The 21132-nt window shown below is 45.7% G+C and overlaps 1 protein-coding gene across 2 annotated transcripts in view; it reads left to right on the forward strand.

Annotated features, from left to right (window-relative positions):
- The window catches only part of LOC142584833 (cholesterol 7-desaturase nvd-like), a 61115-nt gene that overhangs the window by 34526 nt on the left and 5457 nt on the right, over positions 1-21132 (forward strand). For both annotated transcript variants that reach the window (XM_075695128.1, XM_075695136.1), the window contains exons 2-5: positions 3344-3518; positions 7494-7629; positions 14478-14666; positions 15224-15477. In XM_075695128.1, the coding sequence (XP_075551243.1) occupies positions 3384-3518; positions 7494-7629; positions 14478-14666; positions 15224-15477 (714 nt within the window). In that variant the 5' untranslated portion in view covers positions 3344-3383. The remainder of the gene's footprint in view (positions 1-3343; positions 3519-7493; positions 7630-14477; positions 14667-15223; positions 15478-21132) is intronic.

Genomic DNA, 21132 nt, shown 5'->3' on the forward strand with positions numbered 1-21132 from the left:
CGATGAGGGCGGAAACACCCCTGTACTTCGACTTGGGTGCACGTTAAAGAACCCTAGGTGGTCCAAATTTCTGGAGTCCCCTATTACGGCGTGCCTCTTAATCATATCGTGGTTTTGGCTCGTAAAACACCATACTTTAATTTTCTAACACGGTGCGCAGCGTGAGAACAAAAGCATAGTTCCGCGCAACACTTGCGACGACCACTACGAGATGGGGCCAGAGGAGTGCACTGTCGTCTGTTCACCAATGGCATGCGGCGAGCGCGTCGCAGGATACCATATATGGAAACGACGCGCTGCATGAGCGGAAGCCAGTCTGCGGCTGCAGCTGTGAATCGCACACATTCACAGTCACCCGTGCGCTCCCGTCGTGGTCTCCCGATTAACGAGACAGTCGCGTCACACTTCGCTCCGTTTGCAACGTACTGCAAGAGACAGATTGTATGTGCCAGCCAATATATCGCAAAAGGAAAACATGTGTAGAACTGCGCTTAAATTTCGTATTACGGAGTATTGTAATCGTCGGTGCATTTTTTTTGCTTACCTGTGTGAGAACATTTAGAGCATCATGAATGTTTAAATTAGTCCTGCTATCTTGCTTGGTTGTTTTGTAGGCGTTATGGTTTATTTTAATCATATCCTCATGTTTAGTTAATAAAGAAACGACAAAGAATGAAACTGTCCAACTCAAGAGAGCGGATAGAATTCGCGGAACTGTCATAACTGATCAACAAGGAGAAAATAAGGGATATTCAAGAGTATAACGCGAGAAAGACTGAGGAAGCAGTAAAAAATGTACGCAGTATAAAATCACTGAAAAGGAAATTTGGCATAAGACAAACCAAGATGTATGCACTGAAAGTTAATCAGGGTAATATCATCAGCAATCATGAAGTTATAGTAAAAGCAGCGGAAGAATTCTATACTGACCTGTGCAGTACCCAGAGCAGGCACAATACCTCCATTCGAGGTAGTAACGAACAGGTTACAGATGCTCCTTCTATAACCAGCGATGTAGTTAGATGAGCCTTGCAAGATGTGAAACGTGGAAAAGTGGCAGGAGAAGATGGAATAACAGTCGTTTGAATCAAAGATAACGGACACATAATGCTTGAAACACTGGCGGCCCTTTATACGAAGTGCCTATCGACTTCAAAGGTAGCAGAGAACTGGAAGAATGCCAATATGATACTAATCCACACAAAGGGAGACGCTAAACAATTGAAAAATTCTAGGCCTATTAGCTCACTTCCAGTATCGTATACAATATACAGCAAGATAATTTATAATAGAATAAGGACAATACTTGGCTTCAGTCAACCAAGAGAACATGGTGGCTTCAGGAAGGGACACTGTGCAATGTATCACATCCAGGTAATAAATCAGGTTATCAGGGAATCAGGTAATTGAGAAATTTGCAGAGTGCAATCAGCCTCTCTATATGGCTTTCATAGCTTACGAAAAATCATTTGATTCAGTAGAGATACCAGCAGTCTAGAGGCAATACATAATTAAGGAGCACTAGAGGCTTACGTAAGTATCTTGAAAAATATCTTCAGAGCTACCCTAATTCTCCAAAACAAAAGTAGAAAGATACCTATAGAGAAAGGGGTCAGACAAAAAGGCACAATCTGTCCATGGCTATTCACTGCATGCTTCGAAGAAGTACTCAAGCTATTAAACTGGGGAGGCTTAGGAGTAAGGATCAACGGCGAATATCTCAGCAACCTTCCGCTTGCAGAAGACATTGTCTTGTTCAGCAACACTGGGGACGAGTTACAACAAATGATTGAAGATCTTAAAAGAGAGTGTAAGAGGGGCATTGAAGATTAATATGAAGAAGTCAAAGACAATGATCAATAGCGGGCCAAGGGATCAAGAGTTCAGGATCGCCAGTGAGCTTCTAGAGTCTGTGAAGGAATATGTTTACCTAGGTCAATTACTCACAGGAGACCCTGATCATGACCAGGAAATTTAGAGAAGAATAAAAATGGGTTGGAGCGCAAAAGGCAGACATTGTCAGATCCTGACTGGAAGGTTACCGTTACCATTGAAAATAAAGGCGTACAATCAATTTACCAAAGATAACATGTTGGCAAGAAACTTGGAGACGGACAAAGAAGCTTGAGAACAAGTTCAGGATCGTGCAAAGAGCGAGGGAACGAACAATATTAAGCGTAACGTTAAGAGACAGAAAGAGGGCGGTGTGGGTGAGAAAGCAAACGGGGATAGCCGATATTACAATTGACATTAAGAGAAAAAAAAAATGGAGCTGGGCAGGTCATGTAATGTGTAGGTTAGATAACGGTGGACCATTATGGTTACAGAATGGGTCCCAAGAGAAAGAGAAGAGAAGAACGGCAGAAGACTAGGTGGAGCGATGAAATGAGGTAATTCGCAGTTGCCTGTTGGAATCAGCCGGCGCAGAACAAGAGTAATTGGAGATCGCAGGGAGAGGCCTTCGTCCTGCAGTGGATATAAAATAAGCTGATTATGATGATGTTTCTTTTTCTCCACTGTGGTTTCCGCTCAGCGATGGCCAGAATAATTCAAATCGTGCAATTCTAAGTACATTCTGGAACACCTCCGCGTGAAACTAGGTAAACTGGATCCTAGCAAGGTGGCGTTAGCTATATTCCCTTTCACCTAGAGAAAAAGATTAGTGAAGGGAAGCAGGGAGGAAAACAAAACGCACCTCCAGTTTCCTACTCTACGCAAGATAACGGGACTTAGGAGAAGAAAGAATGAAAGGAGAAATAAAAACACTGGTGGTGTCGCTTCGTCCTGAGGTGCACAACGGAACTATACAGTCGCTCAAAGAGGCTGTTGACTCGTAGCCATTATAGTCTAGCTGACATGAAACGTTGCTTTGAGAAGTATTTAACTATAGAAATGAAGCCGTTGGTGGAGTGGTCTTTTTGTTGGGATTGGCCCGCTTCATCTAGTATGGTGAGCCCAAGGGCCGTGGCTAGGTGGCTTTCCATGTTAACCCCGCTAGCTCACGTTTCTACAAGCACGGGTATCTCTCAATACCAACTCCGTAAGCTGCATTTTTCCCTATTAATTAGTTAGCTGTGAGATTTTGTGCATGAAATCAGCGGTTTCTCCGCTTGAGCTCAGTAGTACCAGTAGCACATTCTTTGTGTCTTACAGTGCCGCTGTTGTGAACCATGACTCTAAGACCAACAAAAAACGCAGCCACAGCCTCAGAGACAGGATGGCGCGCCCCCGCACCGCTTGATCTCGGAGCCGATAACTCGGCTCCAAAGGCCATAATCTCATTTGAGAGTGTATTTAGTTGCTTGCTATTATACTTATGTCTGCAGTGGTGTATGATCTGCAGGTCACCTTCTGCTCGACAGCGCGCTTGAAGACGCTACGATATGAACAGAAACGGAGTTGTGGTCTGGCTGTGGCCGCAAACATGGAAGATCGGAGTTGCGGTATCCGTGGTTGCGTTGATGTGCGGTGCATGGTGGATTATATTGCCACGTCATGCTTCCAAAAAATTTAGCAAGGTAAGCTTACCAGACTTCTTCATGGCATCATTGGTGGTTCATGGATGGCTAACACATGCACCATTGCTAACCGGGTACGCGCACCGAAAGAGGTACAAAACAGGATGAGCTGCCGGTCTATTTCTCTACATCTTGTAAGCGTCTTTTCATGCATGCGCGTCCTAGGTTTATATCCTCGTTTCTACATGTGCTCTACTCACCAGAGCTGAGAAAATTTGGAAATCGTCGATGATAATAAAAAAAATATGTGCTTTAAAGGAACTGACAACTGGAAAGAATATGTTGTGAAACGTTCATGCAAATGAAGGGACCTTGATTTATATTGATAGAATCAATCGTGCTTTTGGCGATTTAATTGGAATTACATTTTAAATTGCCAAAGAAAGTCTTGAAAGCCATTAAGTGGCGCGAACTGGCGGTGAACTCTTGGTACTTCGGATGTAGTATATGAGATTACTAGAGTACATACGTCGACTGTTATTTTGCACCACGTACTTGTTGCTTACAATTGCAGTTCGTATATTATTATGCCTTTGTGCATTATTCCATACGTATCACGAAAAAAAAACATGTACATGCTAAGGAGCGGCGCTCGCGTCACTCAACACTTGGTGGCGCACATGATTGCTGTTGTAAGCGCGAAAGTCTGAGCATGCATGCGAACTAATAGAATCCTTTGCTCCAGCTCACTTATATTTTCGAGAGACGACGTGCTTTGGAAATCAAAAGCGCATGCGCGGCTACGACAGCTCGCTTAACTGCGTATTACGTGTAAAAGCGTCGTTTCACTTTAGAGAACTTGGCTTGGCTAAAAACGTCCTTGACTTATTAATGACCAAAGTTGTTCAACAGGAAACCATGAAACACGTACCTATTACTAAAGAAAAATTTGGAGGACGCATTAGCTTGGCCTAGCTTCACCTTTAAGAGTGGAACGCGATAGCATTAAAAGATCCCTGACTGTTTCTCATGCCATTTGGCAACTACAGCTTATGTAACCGTGATGTTTACCGGGAAGCGCTGGCGGCGAACGCTAGGCACGAAGGCGAGCCTTCTGGTAGAAACGCTGCCTCTTGCGTGGGCCGCGATGCAGCGGAGGCGAGCGCCATCTGGAAGTGTTGCAAGGAACAAGGGCGCCGCTTTATGGCCTTTGAGACTTCGCGAGCAAATCGGGAAGGCCATGGCCGCTATAGAGGGTAAAGGCGCTGAAAAAGTGGTTTGTGTATGTTCTTAGTTTTCGCGTAACACAATTAAGTTTTGTCGTATATTCAAATGACAATCCGACCATAACATCTCTGTAGGATGTGTGTAAATCATACTTTACGATTTTTCTACGTATTTTAGCTTAAGAAGTTCAATTAGTTCGACAACTTCCCTGCGCCACATGGAGGGCCTGGGTCCGCATGGTTAGAAATTCCTTTAGCTGCAACGACATCCGAAGCTGGACGCCGGGTTTTCTGCGACACGGGGCCTTCAACGCTATCGCGTTAAAATTTAACACTTAGGGAAACATGAATCGCAGGAACGTGGGCTTGATGAACAAAATAACACTTTCTCACAGCTCCGACCACGCTTGTTGTATGCCTTCGACCAATGCCGGCGTATAATTGCTATCGCGCTCATCTATCACTGTTTCTAGCATGCTTCCAGTGAACGACTACATCCTCAATGCATATAGAAAATTCTGATATAAAATGTCCTACCGCGTTTTCTGTGGTGCCGCATCATGGTTCGACATTCTTACCATTGCACCATTGCAGCTTTGTATTGCATTAAAGAAAATGAGCTCCATAAGAATGGGTTATTCCTTGTATGAAATTTTTGTTTGGCTCCGATTACTATCCTTAACTCCACTTTGCCTACTCAAATACATGTACCCACGGTGGTTGCTTAGTGGCTATAAGGTTGGGCTGCTAAGCACGAGGACGCGGGATTGAATCCCAGCCACGGCAGCCGCATCTCGATGGGCGCGAAATGCGAAAAAACCCGTGTGCTTAGATTTAGGTGCACGTTAAACAACCCCAGGTAATCCAAATTTCCGGAGTTCCCCACTACGACGTGCCTCACAATCAGACCGCGGTTTTGGCCCGCAAAAGCCCATAATTTAATTAATTCAAATACACGTGAAACGCAGGAATGATTTGATGAAGCGACCCCTGGACTGATTCGAATTATATTTGTTGTAATTTGAGAGAAAAAGTCAAATTCGAGGGAATGAGAATTTTGAATCAGAAGCAGAATTTTGATTCATGGCTTGGAATATTTCACAGGAATTCTCGATAGTTGTTAAACAAAAAGAAATTGTGATATGAAGTTTACAAAAACAATGCCTCCTTTACTAGATGCCTGCCGCGTTGTCCGGTAGCTCCCAGGAGGAAATTTTATATATCCTCCTTGGGTAGCTCGGATCCGGGCCCTCTCCCTTTTCTCTCCTCCGCGAAAAGGCAACGAGCGCCTCTCATGGCGAACGCCTGCAACTTGCAATCACGTGCTGCGGCCTCTGAGATTAACATGGCATCTGTCACAGTCTCGGAGGCCCGCGATAACGCTTGCTAACAGAAGCCCGTGCATATAACCATATAACGCGCCGGCGGATGCATTCAGCCGCCGCTGCCACATCCGCCGGAAGTTGAAAAGGTAACGAGCGTCGCCTCACGGAATTTATGCTGAACTAATTTCAACTAAGGGAACCGCCGCCACAATGGGAAAGCGAGCAACGCGGCGGGCATCTAGTAAAGGAGGCATTGACAAAAACGTACCACTGCACCAAACACGGACATTGCATTTATGTGAACTGCATCTGTTGGAGCATTTGGAGCGTACACATTTGATATAATAATTGACCCCCTACGTAACATTGCTCCGATATTCACGACAGTTTTCCAAAACTTCAGCTCACAACTTATTCGTATATATCTGCGTGGTCTGCAATCATCAATTTTGTCTACTCTGGGTGCGGTTTACAGAGTTATAACGCCGTATTTTAATGATGAGTTACAGAGTTGTAAAATTCATACTTGAGTGTCTTGAAATTATGTAATTTGCACAGACAAAATATTTATTTCACCAGAAAGTGGGCGTTCTTGACCTAACGGTGGTGCTGCCAGACGTGAACCAATAGTATGCCTCGGTGTGGCTAGAGTTACTGTATATGCTCTCTAGTACCATACTAGTACTGGCTTGCGCACGGCACCGCATTGCGTTCTAATCAGGAGCATGCAGATTTTGGATACACCAGTGTAGACGTCACGACCATCTTCACCCAATCAGAGGCTGCTATCCATTTTGCTACGTGCCTCCGGTCGCACTGCTCCTCTGGTGAGAGCAAACTTAGTTGCTTGAGAAAGAGATAGAGAGAGCTCTTCATTCAAAAGCAGAGATCTTTACCGGCCCGTATGTGCTACTCTGGAAGGGAGGGGGAAGGGTACAGAAGGGCCAAGTAGATAGGGATTTTGCTATTCAAAGAATAAAGGGGCGGGGGGGGGGCGGCAGTACAACAAACCACTGTGCACTCAGTTCTCTTGCTCAGTACAAATAGACCCTTCACGAGTCGGCTATTCTAAACACTCTTCAAGTGAAAAGCGAAACCAAGGAATATAGATTGGAAGATTCGCTATGGCACCTCTCCAGGGTTGCGCAAGCTATCGTTGTCACTGATTCGATCATTGGTCGAAACTGCTGATAGTTGTTTTTTCTGCAGACTATGCGTTTATTGCTGCGCTACGAGTGTGAACTTCACATTTACATGTGGGATAAACCGAGAATGTTATACAAATTACACCAACGTTTTCTTTCGTGGCCGGCAGATTGCTTTGCGATCTAACTGTCATTTTCGCTGAACATTACTGTGGTTCTGGTGAAATGTTGCGCATTGCTAAGTATAATCTGCCGTATGTCGGTACCTCCGCCAGCCCACTATATCTGCATGTAAGTGTTAAACATAAGCTAACAATTAGTATAAACTCGTAATTCCAGAGACGCAGTAAACATTGGAGGCGCAATCACATTGCCGATAGCGAACATCTGCCGCCAGTTTTCCCAAATGGTTGGATTCCGGTGCTAGAGTCGTCGGAGCTTGGTGTCAACGACGTAATGCCGCTGCATGCATTTGGTAAGTGTAAGCGTCCTGAACAGATTTAATGAGGGAATCACGGTTGTTATAGCCTGTGGCGTTGATTGTTTGGTCGCGTCAGTCGTGGAATTGGCAGTATTTCACGTGTAAATAAGCGTGCCATGCTTATGAGAGCTCTCTGGGGCACGTCGAGATTGCTGTGCATTCCGTGTGAAATGGTTCTCGTGACGGACTTTAGAAATATTGCTATGCGACAGCCTTTACATGTAAAGCATCCCCTTTCGTTTGAAACAAGCCTGAAACTGTCCGCTATAGGGCGTTTCGGCGGTGAATGCGGAGGAGAGCACACGCTGCCCGTTGTATCAATGTGTGCCCTTTCCCTCAATGCGATACGCCAGAACCGTGTGAGTTGACTTACCCAGACTCGATCTACCATATCGAAGTATATCAATGCGATTCGCCTCCCCGGCGCATTACCGCATTTTGCTTGGATGCGATGTGCTAGAAATACGATGCGATGCTATGCGCCACTGTTGCATCCATGTAAGCATGGCTAATGACTGCTATCAATACACGGCGAAATGTGAATTGCCTCATGTGTCAGGTTTGCGCAATGTGATGTTGGCATGCTGAGCACGAGGTCCCGGGATCGAATCCCGGCCATGGCGGCCGCATTTCGATGGGGGCGAAATGCGAAAACACCCGCGTACTAAGATTTAGTTGCACGTTAAAGATCCCCAGGTGGTTGAAATTTCCGAGGTCTTCCACTACGACGTGCCTCATAATCAGAAAGTGGTTTTGGCATGTAAAACCCCATAATTTAAAAGGTTTGCGCAATGAGCTGAGGAGAGATAAATACGCAGACCTAGTGCAGAAGTTGCAATCTAAGTGAAGCGAAGCTTTTCTAAAGCTGTTAATTGGATGTTTTACAACTAACGGTGTTGCGTACAATTTTATTTACTTTCATCCCACGCAACGTTTAATGTTATGCACTGTTTTTGTTTACTCACCACAAAGGTCACAACTTTCTTATCATACAATTTTTATGTTTATGCACTACATCGTTCACATGCTACTCGAAATGCAAACTTCCAATGAGTCGGACGCACTGTGTGAGACGTCTGCAGAACGATGCCACGAGGACTATCACGATGTATGATGCTTCTCGAGGGAAGAATGGTGATGACAGCTGAATGTGCGGAAAAGTACTATGCTTGTCTAGCAACATTTAAAAAATCTGTACCTCTTGTTTTCATGTGTTAGATACGTAATTCTGGAGGATTGGCCAAGAAGGGGCAATGACTTTATCAAGGAAAATAATGTAAATGAAAGAATCCATTAAATATTGCCATATTCGCTCTATGCAATCGACAAAGGCGAAGACGGGGAGTTTTACCTAACTCCGTCTTGTATACTGTGGAAGGTCCAAAGACGAAAAAGACGGCTCTATGCTTGATATTCTAATCAGGCTGTTTTTGTAATACGTGACCTCGCATCTCCCATTCGGTGCACCGTGACAATATAATTCATCATTCCATCAACACGCCGGTGTGCTTTAGAGATACATGTGAGCCGACAATATATTGTCACGTAGCCTGCATTCAATGAAGTACCACGCAGATCGCTCGTGTGGTGATCGAAATCATACCGCGCACCCAGAAAAAGGGACGTGTGGCGTGACGCCGACCGTAGGTCTCTGTGTCTTCACTGTGGGGAGGCTGGTCACCTGCACTTGTTTCGCCCATGCCATCAAGCTTGTCTTAGGGGATTTTCCATGTAGTCATTATGCCCCCAGAAGGGCGAAAAACCATCCGATATCGAATAATACTTATGTAGGCGTCAGAGTTTCAGCTCACCTCGTCATCACTAACCACGGTCGCCATACCCTATCCGTTACTGTTCGCCAAGCCCACGCGTCTCCTTAAGCAGGGCTAGGCTTTAGGTCGGCTACGATGTGCAAAATCTTCCTCCTCCATATGCCTGAAAGGCGGATATCGGCAAATTGAAGTGGATGATCGAGACCGCGAGAAGACTGCACTTGTCATCCCAGATGGACTCTGAATTCAAGGACTTCCCCACTTGGTCTCTCTTCTGCGCCGGCAACGTTGCAGCTCATGATGGATACTGAGGCTGACTTTCCAGCTGGAAATGTCAGCCTCGCTTAGTATGCCTAGTGGTCATCTTTTCCGCAATATTCGAGCAGCACATGGAGCGACTGGAGTTGTGTTAGAGGCAATCCGTTCGGCGAACGTAACAATCAAGCCGGAAAAGTGCCAATCCGGCTTTGAAGAACTTCCATCCTTTGGACAGGTCATCAGCGCTCAAGCTGTTCGACCGTATCCCGAAAAGATAGCGGCCGTCTCAAGGTTCTTAGTGGCCAAAGACAAAAAGTAAGAACGACGCTTTTTTGGGTCTATGCGCTTACTATAGGTGATTCGTCAAAATTTTTTTTTCAAAAATAGCGGCACGTCTAAGAAAACTTAAAACAAAGACATATCCTTCGTGTGGGAAAGTGAGGAACAGAGCGCCTTTATTGAGTTAAGAAAACGCCTGCAAGCGCCTCAAATCTTTGCTCATTCTGACGAGAGAATTGACGCGGAAATGCACACGGACGCCAGTAATGTCGTCCTCGGTGCCATCCTTGTCCAGTGGCAAAATAGCGAATAGGTTATAGCCTACGGTAGCCAGACCTTATCGATATCAGAGACCAACTATCCAACAACAGAAAAAGAATGCCTAACTTTCTGGCCCATAAGTAAATTTCGTACATACCTACACGGCAAACCATTCAAAGCAGTCAGTGATCACCATTCAATTTGCTGGCTGGTGAACCTCGAGGATCCATTTGGATGAATAGCGAGATGGAGCCTCCGAGTGCAAGATTATGACATCACGGTGGTATACAGATTTGGAGGAAACCACACCGATGGCGACAGCTTGTTACGCGCACCTGTAGACGCAGCACTATCACAAGGAAATGACTTTCCGTTCTTAGGCATTGTCGAAACGACACAAATCGCGAAAAGTCGACGCGCTGACGAACAATTACTACCACTCATTAAACGATTTGAAGGATTCCACATCCAAGTACCCCAAATTTTCTCCAGAGGCCTGTCATCGTTCTGCCTCGGAGGGAAGGTCCTATACAAGAGGAACTTCAGCCAAAAAGCGAAAAGGTTTTGTTTGTAGTGCCTACAACTATATATGCGGCAAGAAATTTCCCAAGAAAGTCACGATGCACCCACATCTGGAAATTTGAGCGTGAGTCGAGCATTCGCCAGGATTACTTTGAATTATTATTGGCCCAAATGGTTGGCTTCAGTGAAGCATTATCTTAAGTCTTGCGCGAATGTCGAAAGCGAAATCGCCGTCTGTGAAACCGGCAGGCCTTCAACAACATGTAGATCAGCCGAAAGAAACATTTCAACAAGTTGGAATCGACTTTCTTGGTGTGCCAAGAAAGTTTCCCTACATCTCTTCACTTGGGAAAAAGTGTATCATGATTGTTACAGATAAACTTAGCCAGATACGCTGAAACCGGCTCCCTGCACCGAACCCACCGTGGTTGCTTAGTGGCTATGCATGGTGTTGGGCTGCTAAGCACGAGGTCGCGGGATCGAATTCCGGCCAAGGCAGCGACATTTCGATGGGCGCGAAATTCGAAAACAGCAGTCTACTTAGATTGAGGTACACGTTAAAGAACCCCAGGTGGTTCAAATTTTCGGAGTCTCCCACTACGGCGTGCCTCATAATCAGAACGTATCTTTGGCACGGAAAATCCCACAACAATTTTTTCCCTGCACCGAGGGATGGTGGCTGAATTTGCCAAGTTTTTCGGAAACAACATACTTCTCTTGCATGGCGTTCCAACCGTCGTCTTTACTGATCGCGGAAGAGCCATCACAGCGGAACAATGCATCCTGCGGCTGACTAATACGCACCATAGGAAAACTACCACCTGACATTTGCAAAGCAATAGCCGAAGTGAGCGCCTGAATCGAACTTTCGCTGACACGCTCTCTATGTATATCGATGTTGAACATAAGATGCGGGATGGAATTTTATCCTACGTCACCTTTGCCTATAATACGGGCGTACAAGAGACTAGAGCCACACAATTCCAGCTTTTATACGGCCGTGCAGTTACTGCAACATTGGATGCTATGCTGCCGATAGATGAAGGTGATTACACTCCAGATTTAGACGAATTCTTTCGAAGAGCCGAGGAAGCCCGCCAGTTGTCTAGATACCAACTACGTCATTAACAACGGATCAACGCAAGACATTACAACTGGAGACATCGTGAAACGAAGCATGTGCCGGATGAGAAAGTGGGGATTTGCACCTCGTGCACGGCGTCGTGGGCTGTTCGAAAAACTTCTTTGCCGATATTTGGAGCCCTATGAAGTAGTTCGCCGACATAGTGACCTTATTTATGAAAAGAAGCCTGCCAGACTGGAGTGTTCAAGACAATGCAAACTGACATAGCACGTACATTTTGTGCTCATGAAACCTTACTATGACAGATGGATAGAAGGAGCATCCGAAGTGTGTTGATGGAAATGAAATGACCATGATTCATAGTGATAAGAATCCAGCGCGTTGTGCGCTATGTAGGAATTACGTATAATTTCCTGGTGGTGAAATCTTGGTGCTTAGGATGTAGTATATGAGTATATATATAAGTCCGCTGTTATAAAGTACAGCATACTTTTTGCTTAAGATTGCACTTCGGATATTATTAAGCGTTTGCGCTTCATTCTACACGTATTTCGAAGTAAAAGAAAGTTAACGCTAGCGAGCAACGCTGCTTTGGTACCAACGAGTGGAGTCAGAGCTGACACAGCTGTACAATGCACCGCGGTGCACGTGAGGGTTGTTGTGCGCGCCCTAGTTTGCGAGTTAGTACCCCTTGTTCTGTGGTCTCTTTGAGATAGAAAATGCATTGGACGAGTAGTGACGTGAGTAGGTGCCAGCACTGCAATTATAGCACTACTGTCATATCCTACCGCTTAGCTTGGCTTGGCTAAAGAAAGCCTGGTGCATGCAGCGAGCAAAAGCATGGCCTTCGGTATCGGTTTCTGTTAGTTGGAGGGAGCCGTCGCTGAGGCGTATATTCGGACACCACCTCTTATTGTAAATGTGAGAGTGTTTCATGCGTGTTTCAGTGAGAGAGTTTCATGCTTCACAAAGCATGAAAGGCAGGAACATCGACTTCATAAGCAAAAAAAAATGGCCACCAATGCACGTTGCGAAGATGGTTACAGCGAAGCTGTAAACCACAACTAAAACTATCGTACCCATTGCGATATAGATTGAAACTATTCGGGTTGGGGCATTGGGATGTACTTTATCTAATTATTAGAGTAAGACATTTTGATGGCCTGCGACTTGGCATGCGCCGCGACTTCTTGCACCTACAAAGAGTGGACCAGGGAGAAGAGAAATTCGGCCGCGCCTCGTATGCGCGCTGCTGTCCAGGAGTCCTCACCATACGTGGCCCTCCCATAGCACTGTTAGAACACAAATCAGTTGCTAGGCCGGTTCTTCTTTTACGTAAGAAAGTGTCGTTACGTCACTCCTTGCTTCGTGTGCTGCAGTCAAGTTGCCGTCGCCGTGGCAGCTTGCGCAACAGTAATCTTTAAGGGCAAACGTATGCGGAGAGCGCTAAGTGCTTCGTATTCCATGTAGGCGCAGGAGCACCGTATTATCAATTATGTAGTTAGGATGCTTGTTTTGGAGCTTGTTCTTTATTGAAATATATGCTGTTCTGTATGTTGCGTGCGTGATTACGAAGAATGTATGCACTGTTCACTTCGCTTTGCTGAGTGCTTGTATCCTCTGCCTTACGGGGATCTGAGCCATTGCATTTGGGGGATGAGCCATAGATGATGATAGTTTTTCTCTCGACGCTACGCCACGAAGAAATCCTGGGGTCCTAGCCATAGAGAGCTTCACTGTAACATTACTTTCTTACAGTTAGAGCCGCACTTGTCTGCTTCCCGCCAATGGCGGCGTATAATCGTTATGTAGCTCACCTGTCACTGTTTCTGGCATGTTTGTGCATCACGACTACACCCTCTAGGCAGATCGGAAAAATCTGATAAAAAATTTTGCACGGCGTTTTCCTACGTTAGGCTGTAGGATTGGACACTGTGGCCAGTAAGCTTCCTGTTGCAATAAAAAACAAAGAAACACGGGCACTATAAAAATTGGTTCCCAGTCCCTTTAACAGTAAGCACACAGTATCCAAATGCAAAATATCATTTTTTTGTTCGCTACTTTATATCCGAGGAGATGTGGAGTGAACGAGCCAGCAATGATGGCAAACCCAGGACGATAGCCAAAGAAAGCCTCGTTTTAAAGGAGTGCGCGGGCACCGCAGGACAAAGCAGCGGTAATGCGAACGATGGGAAGAGCTGGAGGCGGTAGCAAGCATTATTTGTGCGTTCGACTAATGCTGTTTGGCGAATGCTTTTCTACTATCATCTGTCAAGTGGTCATTACCTGCTGCGTAATTTCCCACTACGATTACGAAGTTCATGGCAAACGAGAGAGGAGAACGGTGCTCAAACGGGATGATGTGAATACCGCTGGAAAGGTAGCATGGCGCATGCAAATTGACATTTTGATTTCTGCAGTGTTCACCCCTTTGTCGAATTCAGAAGCACTCAAATATATTTGCTTCATAACATGCGTATAGAATATTATAGCAAAGCGGCCTTGTACGGTGGCTAGATGGCGTGCACAAAAATCTGGACGGATGCAAATAAATGTTCTGCCTAGGCATACCTATAAACATACCTTGTTCCACAGGCAATTCTTCTGCAATTATTTCTGTACCACAGGTAGCTATTCTGCTCGAGCTCCTTTTTTTTTATTCGCAGGCCAGGAGCTGGTGGCGTTCCGCACCGCGGACGGCGTTGCGCACGTTCTGGACGCTTACTGCCCGCACCTGGGCGCCCACCTGGGGGTATTGGGGCGCGTGGTAGGGGATTGCATCGAGTGCCCGTTCCATGGGTGGAGGTTCCGAGGAAACAACGGAGCATGCGCATATGTACCGTATGCCAGGAAAAGTGAGATCTGGAGCCCTTACTTATAAACAATATCACTGTTTCTTTAACTTCATGCTGTATAAACCTTCGGAAATTAGAGTTGCGTGACTTATTCATGTGAAGCACGGCTGAAGAAAACGTCATACATTGCTATCTTTAAAAGTTTTGCCATATAAGCATAGGGACCACGTATAGGTGCATTCATGTAGGAGCTAAAGTTTTCAGAGTGATAGCCGCAGAATACATGCAGGTCCAGAATGATGTAACGATTCTATTCCAGTTCCTTTCCTTTTCACGTTTCGCCAATCGTCTGAGTGGCGCTCCGCCTACATTATCACCAGAGTGCGCAGGCCGTTAGCGATGGGCGAATTCCTCGAGCGAGGTGAATTGTGGCATTATACAAGCCGAGGTTTCAAAATGCTGCTTAAGAACACCGCCATATCGCGTGCGTGCAATTGGGTTGGATCAGTAGTAACGAAGCATCCGTGAAAGCGGTTTAGAAAGAAAGCCGATAGGTCGCTCACTTTCTTCGACTGAAGAGCGGTCGATCATACTCATGACTTACTCGCTTGTTTCAGCGCCGTCATTCGTGTCGGTGAAAGCATGGACTTGTCGAGAATCGTGCGGCCTCATTGTCGTCTGGTTCCATGCGGACGGAGAGGAACCCTCGTGGATGATTGACGCTCCGACTGATGTGGCCAACGGCACGATGCGACAGATGGCACGCTATGAGGCGCTCTGTTCGGGTCACATCCAGGACATTGCCCAGAAGGTGGCCGACGGAGTTCACCTAAACTGCCTGCACGCAGCCACTTGCCTGTTGTCTCTACAGGTGCGTAACACCGTGGAAGGCCTCGAAACACATAGGCGCACCATGGCACAATGCATGAGTGACAGAAAGTGCGACTGCTCCAAAACGCTATACGCCCGCTATAGACACCAACGTTTCGGGCTATGCAACGCAGCAATGCCCAGCTGACTAGTGCCGTCGCGAAAGTGAGAGCAGAATGAACCTTATTTATAAAAGTAAAGTGATAAGGATATGGCGAGCTCGTACAGACCAGTTACAATAACGTTGGTGATATACAGATTGGCAATGCGAACAATAAAATTAATGTTGTTGAAGTCGGTGGAGAACAGTCATAAATTGGGTAACTACGGAATTGCTTCAGGCCAGGCAGACGCTTAGAGAATTGTGTAACTACAGAATTGCTTCAGGCCAGGCAGACGCTTAGAGGATGGTATCTTTGTACTGAATCAGTGCATAAAGTTTTCAGTAGCTCAGAATCAACTTTATGGATAGCATTTATAGATATTACGGGAGCTTACGACAACATAGACTCGGAATTTCTACGTGATATTTTCAAGCATGGGGGTATAGAAGACTATTTCTTGAAGCTACTTAGGGAGATGTATAGACAACCGAGTATAAATCGCATGGGAAGGTCGGTAATGTAATAAAGTTCTGGAAATTCACCGATGATTGAAGCAAGGTTCCTTTCTATCTCCGCTGTTGTTAACGCTTTGTGTTAAGGGCATAGAAAGACGACTGGAAAACAGCGAATCAACTTCTGATTTATCTCACAGCGGTGGGCAATGGGCAAAGGGTGCAACAGAGGGTCCCTTGTCTTATGTATCCGGATGACATAGCGCTACTAGCAGACGATGCAAGGGATTTACAGAGAGTTGCAAATATAAGTCAGAACGGAGCTTCAAATCTAGGCCTTATGTTTAGCACAGAGAAATCGGGAATTATGATCTTCAATGAAGAGACGACTAATGACGTGGTAAATTCAACAGGAAGTTATCCCCTTAGTGAAAGAATAAAAAGTGAGTAACTTTCATCATCATCATCATAATCATCAGCCTGGTTACGCCCACTGCAGGGCAAAGGCCTCTCCCATACTTCTCCAACTACCCCGGTCATGTACTAATTGTGGCCATGTTGTCCCTGCAAACTTCTTTAACTCATCCGCCCACCTAACTTTCTGCCGCCCTCTGCTACGCTTCACCCGCCGTGGTTGCTCAGTGGCTATGGTGTTAGGCTGCTGAGCACGAGGTCGCAGGATCGAATCCCGGCCACGGCGGCCGCATTTCGATGGGGGCGAAAACATCCGTGTACTTATATTTAGGTGCACGTTAAAGAACCCCAGGTGGTCAAAATTTCCGGAGTCCTCCACTACGGCGTGCCTCATAATCAGAAAGTGGTTTTGGCACGTAAAACCCCATAATATTTTGCTACGCTTCCCTTCCCTTCGAATCCATTCGGTAACTCTTAATGACCATCGGTTATCTTCCCTCCTCATTACGTGTCCTGCCCACGCCCATTTCATTTTCTTGATTTCAACTAAGATATCATTAACTCGCGTTTGTTCCCTCACCCAATCTGCCCTTTTCTTATCCCTTAACGTTACACCTATCATTCTTCTTTCCATAGCTCGTTGCGTCGTCCTGAATTTAAATAGAACCCTTTTCGTAAGCCTCCAGGTTTCTGTCCCGTACGTGAGTACTGGTAAGACACAGCTGTTATAAACCTTTCTCTTGAGGGATAATAGCAATCTGCTGTTCATGATCTGAGAATGCTTGCCAAACGCACCCCAGCCCATTCTCATTCTTCTGATTATTTCAGTCTCATGATCCAGATCCGCAGTCACTACCTGTCCTAAGTAGATGTATTCCCTTACCACTTCCAGTGCCTCTCTACCTATCGTAAACTGCCGTTCTCTTCTGAGACTGTTAAACATTACTTTAGTTTTCTGCAGATTAATTTTTAGACCCACCCCTCGGCGTTGCCTCTCCAGGTCAGTGAGCATGCATTGCAGTTGGTCGCCTGAGTTACTAAGCAAGGCAATATCATCAGCGAATCGCAACGGAAATCCAAGGTGCTCCTGATTCTATTTGCAATTGCCTTAGTAAATACTTTGTAGGCAACGAGCAGTAAGCTGATCGGTCTATAATTTTTCAAGTCTTTGGCGTCCCCTTTCTTATGGATTAGGATTATGTTAGCGTTTTTCCAAGATTCCGGTACGCTCGAAGTCATGAGGCATTGCGTATACAGGGTGGCCAGTTTCTCTAGAACAATCTGCCCACCATCCTTCAACAAATCTGCTGTTACCTGATCCTCCCCCGCTGCCTTCCCCCTTCGCATAGCTCCCAAGGCTTTCTTTACTTCTTCCGGGGTTACCTGTGGGATTTCGAATTCCTCTAGAGTTTTCTCTCTTTCATTATCGTCGTGGGTGCCACTGGTACTGTATAGATCTCTATAGAACTCCTCAGCCACTTGAACTATCTCATCCATATTACTAATGATATTGCCGGCTTTGTCTCTTTACGCATACATCTGATTCTTGCCAATTCCTAGTTTCTTCTTCGCTGCTTTTAGGCTTCCTCTGTTCCTGAGAGCCTGTTAAATTCTATCCATATTATACTTCCTTATGTCAGCTGTCTTACGCTTGTTGATTAACTTCGAAAGTTCTGCCAGTTCTATTCTAGCTGTAGGTTTAGAGGCTTTCATACATTGGCGTTTCTTGATCAGATCTTTCGTCTCCTGCGACAGCTTGCTGGTATCCTGTCTAACGGAGTTACCACCGACTTCTATTGCACACTCCTTAATGATGCCCACAAGATTGTCGTTCATTGCTTCAACACTAAGGTCTTCTTCCTGAGTTAAAGCCGAATACCTGTTTTGTAGCTTGATCTGGAATTCGTCTATTTTCCTTCTTACCGCTAACTGATTTATCGGCTTCTTATATACCAGTTTCTTCCGTTCTCTCCTCAGGTCTAGGCTAATTCGAGTTCTTACCATCCTATGGTCACTGCAGCGCACCTTGCTGAGCACGTCAACATCTTGTATGATACCAGGGTTAGCGCAGAGTATGAAGTCTACTTCATTTCTAGTCTCGCCGTTCGGGCTCCTCCACGTCCACTTTCGGCTATCGCGCTTGCGGAAGAAGGTATTCATTATCCGCATATTATTCTGTTCCGCAAACTCTACTAATAACTCTCCCCTGCTTTTTCTAGAGCCTATGCCATATTCCCCCACTGCCTTGTCTCCAGCCTGTTTCTTGCCTACCCTGACATTGAAGTCGCCCATCAGTATAGTGTATTTTGTTTCGACTTTACCCATCGCCGATTCCACGTCTACATAGAAGCTTTCGACTTCCTGGTCATCATGACTGGATATAGGGGCGTAGACCTGTATAACCTTCATTTTGTACCTCTTATTGAGTTTCACAACAAGACCTGCCACCCTCTCGTTAATGCTATAGAACTCCTGTATGTTACCAGCTATATTCTTATTAGTCAGGAATCCGACTCCTAGTTCTCGTCTCTCCGTTAAGCCCCCGTAGCACAGGACGTGCCCGCTTTTTAGCACTGTATATGCATACGCTAAAGAGGATGAAGGCGAAAGCCTGAGCGCTCACGAGAGATTAATGAAGTTGCTTGACATTCTCATTCGAATGCGTTGTTACTTCTTATAACTTGTGTTCTCCCACCAAAGGTCGTGGCTTCGAGTGCCTTAATTGCCTCTATCTTAATTAACTGTGTTTTAATTAAGTTTGCCTTATCAAACACCAAAGCTCGTAGGTTCAACTCCCTCCCAGTGGTCGTGATTTCGGCCATCAATGGTGGCGCCATCAATTTTGGTGCTATTGGATTTTGGTCCCCTCAAAGGTCGCGGGATCGAGTCCCCCAAAGGTAGTGGGTTGGAGTGGCTTAATTAAGTTTACCTTTTTAAACACCAAAGCTTGTGGTTTTGACCCCCGCAAATGGTCGTGAGTGCGTGTGCCTTAATTAACTATATCTTAATTAACTGTGCCTTAACTTTGTCTTGATTAACACCAAATGTCCGGTGTTCGACTTCTATCAATGGTCGTTCGCTCGGGAGTCAATGGTGGGACGACCAATTTTCGTGCCATTCAATTTTGGTTCCAGCGAAGGTTGAAGGTTCGACTCTCACCAAAGGTCGCTGGTCCTAGTGCCTTAAATAAATTTGCCTTAACACCACAGGTCGTGCTAATGCTTCTCCTTCGCCTCGGTTGCACGCTTTCTTATAAAGAAATTGATGGCCTAATTCGCCCTGATTAACACCAAAGGTCATGGGTTCGACTGCCACTAAAGGTTGTGGGTCTTAATTAATTTCATCCTAATTCACAGCACAGGTATTGAGCTCGACTCCCTCCGAATTTTGATGCCATGAATTTTGGTGCCATAACGCCTGTCATAACGTAACGCCGGTTACCGGATTTTTCGTTCCATGAGCCGTCTAAGATAAAATAGTTGGGTGTATTCATAAACGAAAGAAACATATACCCGTATATCCGCATACATAATATGATGATGAAGAGGAAGAGGAGTGCAGGTATAATGAAACATAGAACATTTTGGGCCTACAATAAAGATGAGCTGGTGCGAGAAATTCGGAAAGGAGTAATAGTGTCAGCGCTAAATGCTTGCGAATCACATTTTGTGATTAAAGTCAGAGATATTGTCGTGGTTGGGAAGTAACCAAAGCTCGGTGGGCCGACTTACATCGGGGGCCCACGCTAAAACCACACATGAGGCAGCGCAGGGTTCCATGGGTTGGTCCTCTTTTGTAGCCAAAGAAGGGCAGAGCAGAATTAGCTTTGAAGAAAGACTCAGGAATATGGATGAAAAGAAGTCGAAGGCTAAAGTGCACACGTATCTCAGCATGGAGGAAGAGGTCAAGAAAGCTGGCAACCAAGTACAGGGTAAGTGGAAGTGTAAATGGACATATTGGACTCATGAGTAGAAAGCGAGAGAAAGAGATATAGTAAGCTGGATGCAAACGATGGAAACAAAAAAGTGACTGAAAATTTACAAATACTCAAGAAAAAGGAGAGGAGGAAATTTCTACGACAATACAACGGGAAGTGCCTCGCTATTTGACGCCCGTGCTGCCCGAAGACGAAAACATACAGGATCAATTATTCGAAACGGGATGAGGCATTTGCGACTGCAGCAAGGGTCCAGGTACGTTTCAGCGCGTCATAATGGAATGCCGATATGTTCACTTAGCAGTACACGTAGGGAACGTCCATTTTCCACAAGTGTTGGGATTGAAAGCTGACGCGAACTTTATTTAGTGAGCGATCGGAGATGGTTGTTCGAAACGCGCGGTCAGTTTCCGTTCAGTTTCCCCTCACGCGAGTCACCTAGGCAGCGCCGAACCGTCAGCCGCCCGCGGCTGACCGTTCGGTCAGCGGTCGAGGTAAGCAAGAGACGTTTAGACTAAAATCCCTAGATCGGGTTTTGCTAAGTAGCGAAAAGTTCCTCCTCTCCTACTACGCTTTCCCTTGCGGCTCGAGTCGGCTGCCATGTTTTTCTTAACGCGCTCCGGCGCCGCGGTTGTACGCGCTGTATGCACATTAACGCAGCATTTGCAGTCACGGCTTTGCTGTGAGAGGCAGTAAAGAAACGTGGCAAATGAGTTAGGTACTGACAAGAAGGGAAACGTGCCAGTAAT

The sequence above is a fragment of the Dermacentor variabilis genome, chromosome 1 (genome assembly GCF_050947875.1).
Source record: "Dermacentor variabilis isolate Ectoservices chromosome 1, ASM5094787v1, whole genome shotgun sequence".
NCBI lineage: Eukaryota > Metazoa > Arthropoda > Arachnida > Ixodida > Ixodidae > Dermacentor > Dermacentor variabilis.